The 12,948-nt window shown below is 51.5% G+C and overlaps 1 protein-coding gene across 1 annotated transcript in view; it reads left to right on the top strand.

The window, feature by feature from the left end:
• The window catches only part of ITGB5 (integrin subunit beta 5), a 159,664-nt gene that overhangs the window by 48,809 nt on the left and 97,907 nt on the right, over positions 1–12,948 (top strand). The window contains 1 exon segment of the mRNA XM_045287518.1: positions 5,038–5,287. Within this exon segment, the coding sequence (XP_045143453.1) occupies positions 5,038–5,287 (250 nt within the window).

The following is a 12,948-nucleotide window of genomic DNA, read 5'->3' as shown; positions in this document are numbered from 1 at the left end:
GCGGGGCTGTCCCGTGTCCGAGGGGATGGGTGAGACAGCAGCTGGCTGATCCGAGGTCAGCGTGACTTTAGGTGGCTTGTTCCTGGGTACCACTGCCCCAGGTCCGAATCCCGAGGTGAGGTGTCAGGTGCTGTGGTGGCCTTGTCCAAGCCCGGTCAGGCAATGTTTGGGGTCTCAGTCTGGATTTAATTGTGAGCTACTCATTACCTTCTGCAGCAGAACCCAGTAGCTAGGGGGTAGTCCTAGAAGCATGCCCTGGGGCCTCCTTTCCTGTTCACCTAAGTCCAGTTACACCTTCCTTCTTTCTTCTGCCAGTTTTGCAGCTCAGAAAGGTACCTCTGCTGAGCTAAAAGGCAAAAGCTGACCACGTTTCTTTGGGGGCAGCGGTCTTCTTTGTCTTGTGATGCCACCCTTCCTCAACACTTGAACAGAAACCAGTCTTCTTAAAATAGCAGAAGTTCATGCTGAGAGCCTCTCCTGCAGCACTGTAGAAAGATCTAGCACACTGATGTATGTCCTTGGCAGAAAGGAGGAGGCTTTGAGAATATGTACCGGATAGAATGCACGTTGATATTCATTTATACTGAGAAAACTTGCACCCTTTCCCCGGGGGTGTGGGGGTAGGAGAGAGAAAACTGACATCTTTGAGTTGTATGGAGGCAGCAGTGCTGTTCCCGTGACACCATGGATGGATGGATGGATTGTGGTCAGAGTTGTACGAGCCCCCAGGAAAAAGATACAAAAGAAAAAGAACCGAGAGGATTCGGGAAGCTTGCTTGCAGGACTGGCTTAATCCTCACAGGTGTGAGGGGATGAGCTTTGTGTTTGAGTTTGCTTGATCCCATTTCTCTGATCCGCCCACTGGCCCCGGGCAGGATTACCTGAAATAGCCCTGAAGGAAAGGGTGCAGCCCACAGGGGGAGAGGAGCCTGCCTGGATGGGAGGGTCATAGGACCCTGTGGGGTGAGGGAGGAGGGGGACCGCCCAACAGATCTGGATAGGCAGCCAGGAATCGGGTCCCAGAGACAGGCACAGACCCAGCACTGGTGGTGCAGGCAGGAAAGTGTGCCCTGAGGGACACGTGGGCGTGGCAGCTGCCTGACAGCCTCCGCTGGCCCAGGATAGCCCTGTGGCTCTGAGAGAGAGAGAGACAGACAGACAGACAGACAGACAGACAGTGGAGAGCTTCTCTGCAGAGAACGCAGTCCACACGCAGGGGCAACGGCTTCACCTTCTGTCCGCTAACCTGGGAGAGCTGGAGCCATGGTGGCTTAACGCCCACTCTGAGACTCACCAGGATTGCCACCCCTCCAACCTGTGGACAGACATTCTGTATGGCCAAGGCCAAGTGGCATACACAGACAGCATCTAGAGCAGTGGGTCCCAACCTTCCTCATGCTGCGGCCCTTTCATACGGTTCCTCATGTTGTGGTGACCCCCACCCATAAAACTATCTTCATTGTTACTTAATCACTGTCTTTTTGCTACTGTTATGAATCGGGCGACCCCTGTGAAAGGGTCGTTCGACCCCCCAAAGGGGTCTCGACCCATAGGTTGAGAACTGCTGATCAGAACCAAGTGCATGTGCAAAAGGCATGTGCAAATACTTTTAATATAGTTTTTAATGATTTTAAATTGAGAATTAGGTGAAGGCTTTACATTCCAGACCATCTCCTCTGGATTAAACTGTTTAAACCACTCATCAACACCCTTGCCCCTCCTCTTCCCTCCCCACATGTTCTACCCTCAATTCCTCTGTTCCCTCCCATGTACCCCCATCCTCCCTTTCACCCGAGGCAGCACCCATCAGCCCTCTAGTCTGTTGCTTCCTTCCCTCCCTCGCCGCCTCCCACCTTGACCCCCTGCAAAGCTGCAGGTCTATGTCTTGGTGTGCCTCTGGATGGAAGTGGTCCCAGCCACTGTTTGTCCTGTTGTGATGGACGGACTTGAGTGAGCGTCATTGTCTCCAGGTCCACCCGGGCCACGAGGTCCTTCGTGGTTCCATCGCCGGTTTTCAGCGATGCCTACTATTCCGCCGCGTGCAGGTACTCCAGCTCCTCTATCCAGTCTGACGGTGCTCAGTGTTGGGGCTACTTCTAACCCCTTGCGATGGGGAAGAGTGAGTGTTGTGGTGAATATGGATGTCCATCTGTCTGTTCTCTCCACGGGCCCTACTTCTTTAGGGGACATACCCGGCTGAGAGATGGCCAGCTTATGTGGAATTTCAGTCCCCAGTGGCCTTAGGCAGCGCCATATTGCTTTCCACCAGGGCTGCAGATAGGAGGTAGCTAGCAATAAACAAGCATTCTGCACAGCAGCATTAAGGCTATTGCTCTCTCTGGAAACGAGAGGAAAGCTCTTTTTAACACTTGCAGCTTCCCTATGAGGAAGCACATGTATGTATGTATGTATGTATGTATGTATGTGAGCACGCGTGTGCACTGCATTTTCTTTTTTCATGAGCCATCTCTCTTAGAACCGAACACTTAGAGATTTCTTTCTCACAAGAGAGGGACCCTGCCGCTTTTAGCAGAGAGGGTGACCTCTCTCTCATATCTAGTTTCCCCGCCCACCTCTTTTTCCCTTCCTTTCTGGAAAATTTGGAGTTAAATTTAACGCCTGAGGCCGTAGCCGGTCAAGCTCAAGTTTCTGGCAGGATTTCCCCTCTTTCTATCCCCACCGGAAATTGCTTTAATCCTTCATTTGGAACGCTTCCCTTGCGTGGGGGCTTTTGGGTAGTGCTTATGCACATCATTTCCTTGCGTGTCTGCAGCAGTCAGTCAGCACCCTCCCTGTCACCGCTGCAGGGACGGAACAGCAGCTTCAAGGAGCTGAGGTCCCTGAGGCTTTGGAGACAGGGTCTGGCTTCCAACCCAGCCCTGCCTTCTCTCCCAGCTCAGCGCCTCCTTCCCTCGCCAAGGGTGCCTGTCAGCCGCCAGGGAGCCAGCCAACCCAGTGCTCAGTCCTGATCAGAAAACGCCTTTCTGTGAATTAGGTGGAAGTGGATTCTGGATAAAAGGGAGGGTAGTTAGGACATTTAGGACTCCTGGCAGCATAGTGGGTACGCGTTGGCTGCGATCTGCAAGGTCAGCAGTTTGAAACCACCAGCTGCTCCTTAGGAGAAAGGCAGGGCTTGATGTTCCCGCAAACAGTTACAGTCTCCGAAACTCACGAGGCCGTTCTACCCGGCTCTACAGGGTTGCTCTGAATCGGCATCAGCCCCAGGATGGCGGTGAGTTAAGACTTTGGGAAGAAAGAAGCAACAACAACAACAGATGCAAAGGGCCCTTTAAGAGGCCTTGGGATTGGACTGAAGGAACTTGATTGCAGTTTCTACCCACCCCAATCTGTCGCCTGTCTATGCAAGGGTCAAGGAGGGGCCCCCCCATCGCCACCCCCACCCCCCATGACGGATGTGTCACGGAGGCTGGGAGGGGCCTGTGGAGGCAGGCGTGAGGCTGCCTCGCCTGATGGGAGCCAGATTCAGACAGCAGCGGTCCAGATGCATTCTGGAGGAAATCTCGAACATTCCTCCATTTGAGCCAGACTTGGATGGCTTTTAAAAATAGGCTCACACCACGGGCAACGGCAACGCAGCCTGGAGGCAGCCAGCGCAGGACACGCCAAGGCACAGCAGAGAACGCAGGCTCAGAGCTGTCACTTAGGTTACAAATAATAATTATAATAACCATACCTCCTGTGTGCAGGCCTTTGTGCCTTTTGAAACCCTATTCTCCCCAGGAGCGCATCATAGCTAAGCATCCTTTCAGCTTGGTGAGGTTCTGATTTCCTTTCATATTTAAGGGGGAAATCCCTGGGTGTTGCAAATAGCTAATGCTCTTGGCGGCTAACTGAATGGCTGGAAGTTTGTGTCCACCCAGAGGGACTTCCGGAATTTCCCCATGGAGCACAGCTCTACCTGGAAACGCAAGGGCTTTGCTATGCGTCAGTATCCACTCGGTGACAACTGGTGTGTTGAAGGAAACTGAGCCTCAGGGTTCACACCTCGTAAGAGTGACAGGGAATCCTCCTCTCTAGTGAATGCAATGTGGGAGGGAGGGAGGGAACAGGGAGAGTTGTCTTCTTCGTCCTGCCAGCTCCCAAAGGCTTGGGCTCGTGGCTGCCAGTTTGAGGTGATTGGTTGGTTGCTCTGGTCCTTGGCTGCGGGAAAGTCAGGTGTGGACCTCAGGCAGGTAGGAAGCTGCCTTGGCTTGTGCGCTTCTAAACAGAAGCTCCAGCTCGCACAGGTGTGTGGACAGATCATTCAGAACCAAGGTCAAGGTTCAGATCATACTGCCTGCTCTGGAACTTGCTGAACCCCGGCCTTTCAGGGGCACCAAGAGATGCCCAACCTATCCTAGAGCAGAACCGCCCACCAACCCCCCAAATCCAAGTTGTCCTCGGGTCAGTTCTGACTCACAGAGACCCTCCAGGGCGGCGCAGAACTGCCCCTGTGAGTTCGGAGCCTGCCACTCTGTACAGAGTCGAAAGGAAGGCTCATCTTTCTCAGAGCAGCTGGGATGTCAAACGGGCCTCGAGGTGTGTGCACGAGCAGCCGAGCGAGGGCTCCTGATGAGGCTTCAAATGGTTCTTAAGAGCTCATGAGATGACTTAGGAGTCCTTGTCCTGGTCTGAGAGCTCCGTGCTCTCGGTGACCTCTGTAGGGAGAGGGCAGAGGCCACCCCCCATGGGCTGCTTCCTCTCCGTCTACTTCCTCAGGGTTAATTCCCATTTCCTCTGTCTTTCGGCTGCCTGAGGGGCGCTGGTAAAAGGAACCCTTTGCTGCACAGTGGGTTGTAACAGCCCGGGCCTGCTAATGGAGAGAGCTACGGTCTAGGAAACATGATGGGACAGTTCGACTCTGTCTATAGGATCGCTATACGTTCCCTCTATTTCCAAGAAAAACGTCCCTTCTGGAAGGCACACAATCACACCCACACAATAAGAGGCAGACTGGCATCGAAAGCAAAATCCACCCCCCTCCACCTTTCCAAAACCGCAGGGCCTCTGATCTGTGGGACCTCTCTGTTGGCACAGGTGACCAGACTACCCTGCAGCTGCAGGTGCGACAGGTGGAGGATTATCCCGTGGACTTGTACTACCTGATGGACCTCTCCCTGTCCATGAAGGATGACTTGGACAGCATCCGGAACCTGGGTACCAAACTCGCTGAGGAGATGAGGAAGCTCACTAGCAATTTTCGGTTGGGGTTTGGCTCTTTCGTAGACAAGAGCATCTCCCCATTCTCCTACACAGCACCGAGGTACCAGACCAATCCATGCATTGGGTAAGTGACCACCTGTCTTTCTGTTGGGCATCTGAGGCTGGGGGACGGAACAGCAGGGAAACAGCCCAAATGAGCCCCTGGGGGAGCCTACAGATACTGAGGAGGGAGGACCAAAGTGAAGCATGTATTTGACTCCTGATGAATGAGTTCTGTTCTTCCGCTCCAAGCGAAGAAATGAGCCCCCAAGGTTGCATAAAGATAACATGATCACAGCCCACAGACTTACCTGCCAGGCGCATGCAGCACTGGCTTTGCACATTAATGGATCTTCGAGAATGTCTTCAGGAAGTGACAGTGTCACGTGATCTGAGAGAGCGCGGGCAGTCATTCCCTTTGCTTAGAGTCACAGAGGAGCCTGTGGGGGGGAGCAACCTCAAAAGCCTGCCCTTATTGTTTATACCTATCACTGATGCCGTCAAAACTTCATGTAAACTCTGGGCTTAAGTACGACTGATTGTTTTTTACAAATCATGCAACTGCTAAGGAAGTGACAGAGAGGTCACTTCTGACCTCCTCCGACTACACACAGGGAAGTAGAATCCCACGCCACGTCTGCCCAGCGATGATTCCTGCGAGCCAAAGGTCAGACAGCCCCCACGCTCCATCCTTCCTTTTCCTCTCCGGACACCAACGGCCCCTCCCAGGATGCTCTCCCAGCCGCTGGGTGCGAGCCACACTCTGTGGCACCGGCCACCTGGAACTCACGAGGCAACGTGAGGATGCAGGGACGTCAACAAGCCACAAGGCAGGATCAAAACATTTTAAGGATGCAGTACTTTTGTCTGTAGCTCCTAGTCTCAGCCCTGCTAGCAGCCACGTCTGTCTCTCTCCCATCTTCATCTTCTCAGCCACTCGGCCCCGTGGCCTCAGTCCTGTTCAGCCGAGGGCTGCAAAGCTGCTTCAGTGCTGATCAAGGTCCAGAGGTCACCTCACTCTGTAAGCCAGCCTCCGGCCAGAAGGCAACTCCGTGTCGCTCGGTTCCTGGGCTGCGAAACCTGTCACTGTGTCATGGTATCAGCTGGTGCCTCGGCCTCCAGAGCCCCTGCTGCCGTGCCCGCTTCACTGGGGGGTCTCACACGTGCTCTGTTGATAGCTCTTTCTCCTTTATGATTATTTTAAAATTTGGATAGCTCTTTTTTCTTATTATTATTTTAAAATTTTTCATGATTTATTTTTTTGGATAGCTCTTTTTTCTTGATGGTCCAAGGTTCACTCTTCCTGCTTCTGACCTGGCTTCCTTGACACCCAACGGAATGGCAGACTGGACTAATCCCCTGCTTAGAGGCCTCTCCACCTTATTTGCATGCTCCCCCCACCAGGCATTTGGGGGAAGTAACAAAAACCGGGTGCAAGGGCCAGGCCAAGTCATTTCACTTCACGGCAGTTGCAAGAGAACACATTTGACACATTGTTTCTTAACTTCAGCAATGAGAAAACACAAACGTGTGTAGTGGCTAGGACTCGGGAAAATCTATTATTTCTTGTCCATCTTAGTCCAAAGTGTGGGTACGGGGTGTTCATCAGCGGACACCTCTTCTCTAAGCAGTGACGCGGGGACCCGGGCTCCTTTCATTGTGTGCTCCCTACTCTTCCCCCTGTGGCTTCAGAGAAACAACAGGAAAGTCTTATGGACCACAGCTCAAGTGACCTTGGCTGCCAGTGTTCTTACATTCCATTAGACGGGACTGAGTCCTAGCCAGGAAGCTGGGAGCTGGGTTAGCCGAATCGAATACCAGGACGAAGAGGAAATGTGCTTGCAAACAGGTCCCTATCTTTGGGGGTTGCTGTGTGCGTGTGTGTGGCCTGAGGGAGGGGGATCATATTCCCAACCCCTTTAACTCATCCTTTACAAGGCTACTTTGTTTCTTTTCTAGTCTTTCAAGTGTCCCCCTAACCACCAACATTATGCAATGCGGACACAATGACCAGTAGGGTCCAACTTGTTCTTGCCTCATTGCCACGTTCAATTTCCATGAGCCTGGCTTAAGCTCCCAGGAAGCCACTAGGTCAGGAGCAGCTAAAACGGAGGTGCTGGTTAAGTGGAAACTTAATGTCAAACACTCTATGTGAGCTATCTCATTTAACTCTCTTCACAACCATTTGCAGTCCCCAGGGTAGGTGTCCCACAGGGTCGGTTGGAACAGACAGGATGGCAGTAGGCTCGGTTGGTTGAGGTAAGTGTAAACCAGATGTTGCAGATGAGGAATTGAAGTCGAGAGAGAGTAAGTCACCTCACCTCACACAGTAGTGAGCAGATTCACCTGGAAAGGTAGACAAGCTTTCAGAGTCTGGAATCATACAATGCCTATTTATTTCCCATCCAAATCCTAGTATAACACAAATACCTTAAGCTGAGAATGCTCCCCCTTCCGGCACCACCCCTCCCCTCGCCCTCCAGGCACGAGCTTCAGGGTCTTGTTAGGCTCTGCTGCAGTAAGGAACCGGCCCTCCGATCGCAGTGACTCAGTGCAATGCAAGTGTCCTTCTCGCCGGCTGATGAGACCGCCCTCCTTGGCAGCTCGCCTTCCGGTGGTGACTCTGATCTAAGCTCCTTCCATCGTGTGACGTCATTCTCAACCCTTGGTCTCCTTGGCGAGCGGGAGGTTCCCGCGCTGTCCTGTTCCCGCAGTTCAGCTCGCAGCGTGAAGGGCTCCCAGTTTGACTGGGCTGGGATTGGGGGGAGGTGGGGCTGGGGCTGGCGGTGGTCTAGGCCCTTGTGAATTATTCCTGCTCCTGTATCCATCCCTAGAAATAAACTTACATCTTCCCAGGGGCTGGGAAGATCATGCTTCCACAATAAGCAAGGAGGGCCATGTAAATATAAGCAAGCGGATTCTAAGTTCCTAACCATGAAGAGGCATTAAAACGCCAAATCAAGCCTGTTGCCATTGAGCCGGCTCTGGCTTCTGTTGAACTGCCCTGCAGGGTTTCCCAGGCTGCACTTCATGTGTGCACACTGCCACCACCTCTCTCTCCTGGCGGGTTTGAGCTACAGGCTTTTTGTAAAAACAGTTTTCATTAACATACACTTCTTTTATTAGACATCGAATCGTTCGCTCGTCTTACGAATGTGCAATCATCACATCCCTTCGAGGCATTTTCTTCTTGTACTCATTGTCGTTAGCTCCCCATTTCCTCCCAACCAATTCCCTGCCATGCCCCTAGGTCATTAATTAATAATATTTTTAATTGACATATCTTATTCGTTCCAGTGTATCCATTCATACAGTTCTGTTGTTCAATCCCATTGGCTGGGGTTATACAAACATCCACGCTATCAACTCCCCTTTGCCCCCCTAGGTAATAATTCATCCAGTTACTGTCTCTGTAGATTTACCTATCCTGGATTTCATATACAGAAAAATCATATAAAATACAAACAGGAAGCAAACAAACAAACAAATCCAACAATAGAACAAGACAGAGAAAAACCTCAATCCAAAAGAAAACAGAAAACATTTAAAACGGAAACAACTCTAAAATGGGCACAAGGGAGATCAAACGATAAAGTGTTACCTTTCATCCTAAGTACATCTGCCGCAATAGACTTTACAAGGCTGTCAGATAGCAAGGCTCTTCACATCCCTGTACTGTGGTCAGAAAGGATTCACTGGGGACTTAATCTATTCACTGGGACCCTGCAAATGGATCTTGGACGTCCCCGGTCATCCATACATAGCCTTCTGTATGCCGGGTGTTCATAATGCAAGCTCGGATTTAGATTTTATTATTTACAATCGTTGGATCACACAGGCCGGTGTTGAGGCCTCATTTAGATGTCTGCTTGTTTGGAGACAGGCCTTTCAGAACCCAGGACTATTCTTTCTCATAGCTGGGCACCCTCGAGCTTCGTCATCACACTTTGCTATGGCACCACACCTGCATGAGGGCGAGTGTGGAGTAGAGAGAACTGCCGACCTTAGTTAGCAGCGTGCTTAGCTACTGCACCACTGGGAGGTGCTTCCTCCTGCTGTCATTGCTGTTACATTGATCCTGTCTCCAAACGAGTCCCAATGTCAAGTGCCTTGCTGGTGAAATGTTGCTGCTTAATCAGAACAGCAGCATCCTAAGCCAATAAACACTTTCCCAGTTCCTCTAGAACAGTGATTCTCTCTTCTGTTTCCCTCCGTTCTCTGATTTTGGCCCCTTCCCTAGGCAGAGAGGGTGGGTCTCCAAGGGCCGTCCACTAAAGGAGTCATGGGCAGAGGATAAAAGCCTGGCCCTGGGCACTCAGCACTTGCCTGTTCAGTGCTGTCACCCACCACTTATTCAGGGCTCTTTCTCGAAGCCCTTCAAGGCAGGGCCAATTGAGACAGTACGTACAATTCTTGACCAGCGAGTACAAGGCGCATAGAGAAGCTGCTGGTAAAACAGGAAATCCAGTCAAGAACGGGGTCTGAAGCCAAGTCCAGGTCCAGGTCACGAACTCTTTCGTCTCTAAGCTGGGCGCTCTATGTGGGAGGCACCCTTGCTCGGAGCAGGCTGAGACCGACCTTCCAAGGAGTCCAGGCAGTGGAACTAGTGTGGCATTCTGGGTCTTCCCACTGGCCCTTGGAGAGAACCGTGCAAGCCCGGTAACGGGCACTGTCCCGTCCTGAGCCTGACCAGCCTCTTCTGAGCCACACTTGCTGTTTCTCTGGCCTCTTGTCTTGCAGGCAGACAGCCTTCCTGGTTTGTCTTCTGTGCCTGGTTCCGATGATGTGTGTGTGTGAGCTTTATCACACTGTGCACTTTCTCTCTGGTGGGGATGCTGTGGGGAGATGGGGGTCAGGAAGAGTGATTTGGCTTCTGTGCGGGACATCTCAGAGCGAGTGCGGGGCCTTCCTGAGCTTGGATAGTCCTTTCGTTCTAGATGTTTCTGGGAAAGGAGTCAAAACGGCAGCCCATGGTCTTCCATCTTAGCGTGCATCACAAAGGCCAGAATCGCAGTAAGACCAAGGTTGCAGGGGAAAAGACCCGGGTGTTGGGTCATCGAATCATCAGATTAAAGAACTGCTTACTTGCTGTCCTGAGCTATTGGAAGTGGTTTCTGTGGGAAGAGTCAGATGATACAGGATTTGAAGGATTCCTCTGGCATGGGATTTCCAGTCCTGAACATTTTATGTTGTTAGCGGTACTGGGGTGTCGCAGAAATGTACATCATCGGAAAGTAATTGAGGTCATGTGAACTTCGTCCTTGGCCCTGGTGTCTCTCTTCCAAGAGGTCATGCTGTTTGTTCTCGTCTCCATGGTAGTATGTCATTCCTTCTGACATGCCTGGTAGGTGACAGGGAAGGAGAGCAGTAGAGAAACCGACGGTCGGTCCAATTTGCATTTCTCTAGCTACTTTGAAGATGTTCTTTATTATCTCTGTGTGTGTGTGTGTGTGTGTGTGTATGCGTGTGTGTGTTCTAAAAGGATTTGCTCCCTGGGGTGTCTGGGCTGGCCTTCACCATCCTCGGGGCTCGGTCTGCTGTCACGCTGAGAGTACACAGTTGGTGACACAGGGTGGCGACCACATCTCGGGCGCCCAAGTTTGCTTGCCTTCCTTTTGTGCCGTTCTCTGACCCTGGCCATCTCTCCCACAGCTCTTCACTCTGGGGCTGTGTTCAGTTGCTAACTCAGAGCCGATGCCCACCTTTACAGGGTTTCTTAGGGGAGTTCATGATTACCATTCAAGTGAGAGATGCTCAGGATACACTTGTTCAGGCAGGACAGTTTCTTATCTACTGGCTCTCGGCCTCTCGACATGGCCTCTGCCCTGTTTGGGCAATGTTACAAAGCTCTTTGAGGGTTGGCAACAAAAGCCTGGAGGGCATGCCATTGTACTGTATGCCTCAACCCACAGTGGCTCAGCTTCCTCTTCCCCAGTTGAACACTCAGTGTCAGCCCGCTCCAGAAGCCACCGTGATGCCCAAAGACATTCAGCTGTCATTACTGTGTGCGCCGGGAAGTCCACTGCTCTGCTTCTTGGTTCTGCCGTGGTTGTGCCTCTGCCACTCCTCTGGCGGAAGCCGCCTCGGGGACCAAGGAGGTTCCGTACACTGGATCTCAGGGTCCAAAAGACGCGCTCCACTGCCGGCTCATCTTGCTTTCTGGGTGGGAGATCCCTCCTCCTGCTTCTGAGATGTGTTATTTTATAGCCAGCGGGATGGTCATCACAATCAACCCTCTTGACAGTCACTCACAACTGAATCATGTAATCAATCCATATTTCCCCACCACCTTCTCTTCCAGACCCGTCAGGAGAATGAGGGTCTTTTGGTGGGAGTCAAAAGTCAATGGCCAGAAGAGTCACTTAAATCACTGCATTGCAATGGTCCATGCTTGTGTTAGAGAAACAAAACCAGTGACACTCATCTACGTCTAAGAAAGAGCTTGATACCAAGAAGCGATCTTACACCAGGAAAGCATCCCAGCCCAGTCCAACTCCAGGTCACGGGTTCTATGCTAGCCGGAGCCCTCTTTACACTCACGTAGCCGCAGGCTGCTGGTGCGGGCACACAGTCCTGCAAGGAGGAAGGCAAAGGGCCAGAGGAAGGGGACACCCCCAGGGCTACTCTTCCATCTGAGCCACACCCCCAAGGAGGCGTCCTCAGGCTGTGACCGGATGGACAGGTTGGACCGCACCCCTGTACTCTTACACGGAGGCAAGTTGACCCCAAATCTACCCACCGCAATTCCTAAATTCACAGAGATTCTCTCTCTGAACCTTTCTTCTCTGCTCTTCTCCCATTTTCCTTTGGATACTGAGGTGCAAGCTGGCGCTTCTCCTTCCCGGGTTCTGTCTTTCTGAGATGGAGATCTTTCTTTGTCTCATAGGAAATACCTTTTGGTTCACTGGTTTGTCTTTAATCCATAGACTGAAGGATTGTTGTGTGTATTTCAATCACTCTATTTTTTCATTTATATAATACTTACGTGGTTCCTTTTCAGACCCATATGTTTTTGTTTCTTTAAAGATCATTTTATTGGGGGCCTGTGGGGGACAGGCCAGCCCCTCACAAGTAAATCAGGGGTTCGATAGGTACAATTGTACAGTATGTATGTGTATATATACATATGTGTATGTATGATATATATAAAGTCATAGAGAATAAGGAGAGATAGAAGAGAGATTGAAATCATGGAGTCAAACACATTTCATGGTAGCATGCTTACCTCAGCCCCCCTTGGTGGTCCACATGGAGATGGGAGACCGGAGGGCAGGAGAGAGGGGGAGGGGAAGGAGGACAAGGGGAGTGAGGAAGGGGGGTGGGGAGAGGAAGTGGGAGAGAGAGAGAGAGAGAGAGAGCGAGCATGAGTGAGCTAGGGGAGAGCCCAGCTTCTTTATTGCTAACCAAGGCTTATATCTCTTTGGGGGTCGTGTAAGCCCACTAATTACAGGTAAAGAACATACGTCACAGGAAGGGGTTGTGCTATAGGTACTACAGTACTGAGTGGGGGACGATCTAGGGGTATACATGCAATAGGAAGGGGAGGGATTGAGGGTACACATGTGACAAGGTGGGCGGATCCTAGATTCAGGATGGCAGCCTAACTTTGGATGTCACTGAGCAGGTTTGACCCGTTCTCTGGCTCTCCATGGAAACCATTATCAATAGGGTGTGAACCCCACCTATGGGGACCAGACTGATGCCTTTAGGGAGAAGTAATTCATTGTCCTTCACATTAGGGAGTGG

Source organism: Echinops telfairi, unplaced genomic scaffold (genome assembly GCF_000313985.2).
Source record: "Echinops telfairi isolate 266 unplaced genomic scaffold, ASM31398v2 ScPeMD7_17;HRSCAF=63, whole genome shotgun sequence".
Taxonomy (NCBI): domain Eukaryota; kingdom Metazoa; phylum Chordata; class Mammalia; order Afrosoricida; family Tenrecidae; genus Echinops; species Echinops telfairi.
The sequence above is the reverse complement of the archived record's forward strand: the minus strand, read 5'-3'. Positions and strand labels throughout refer to the sequence as shown.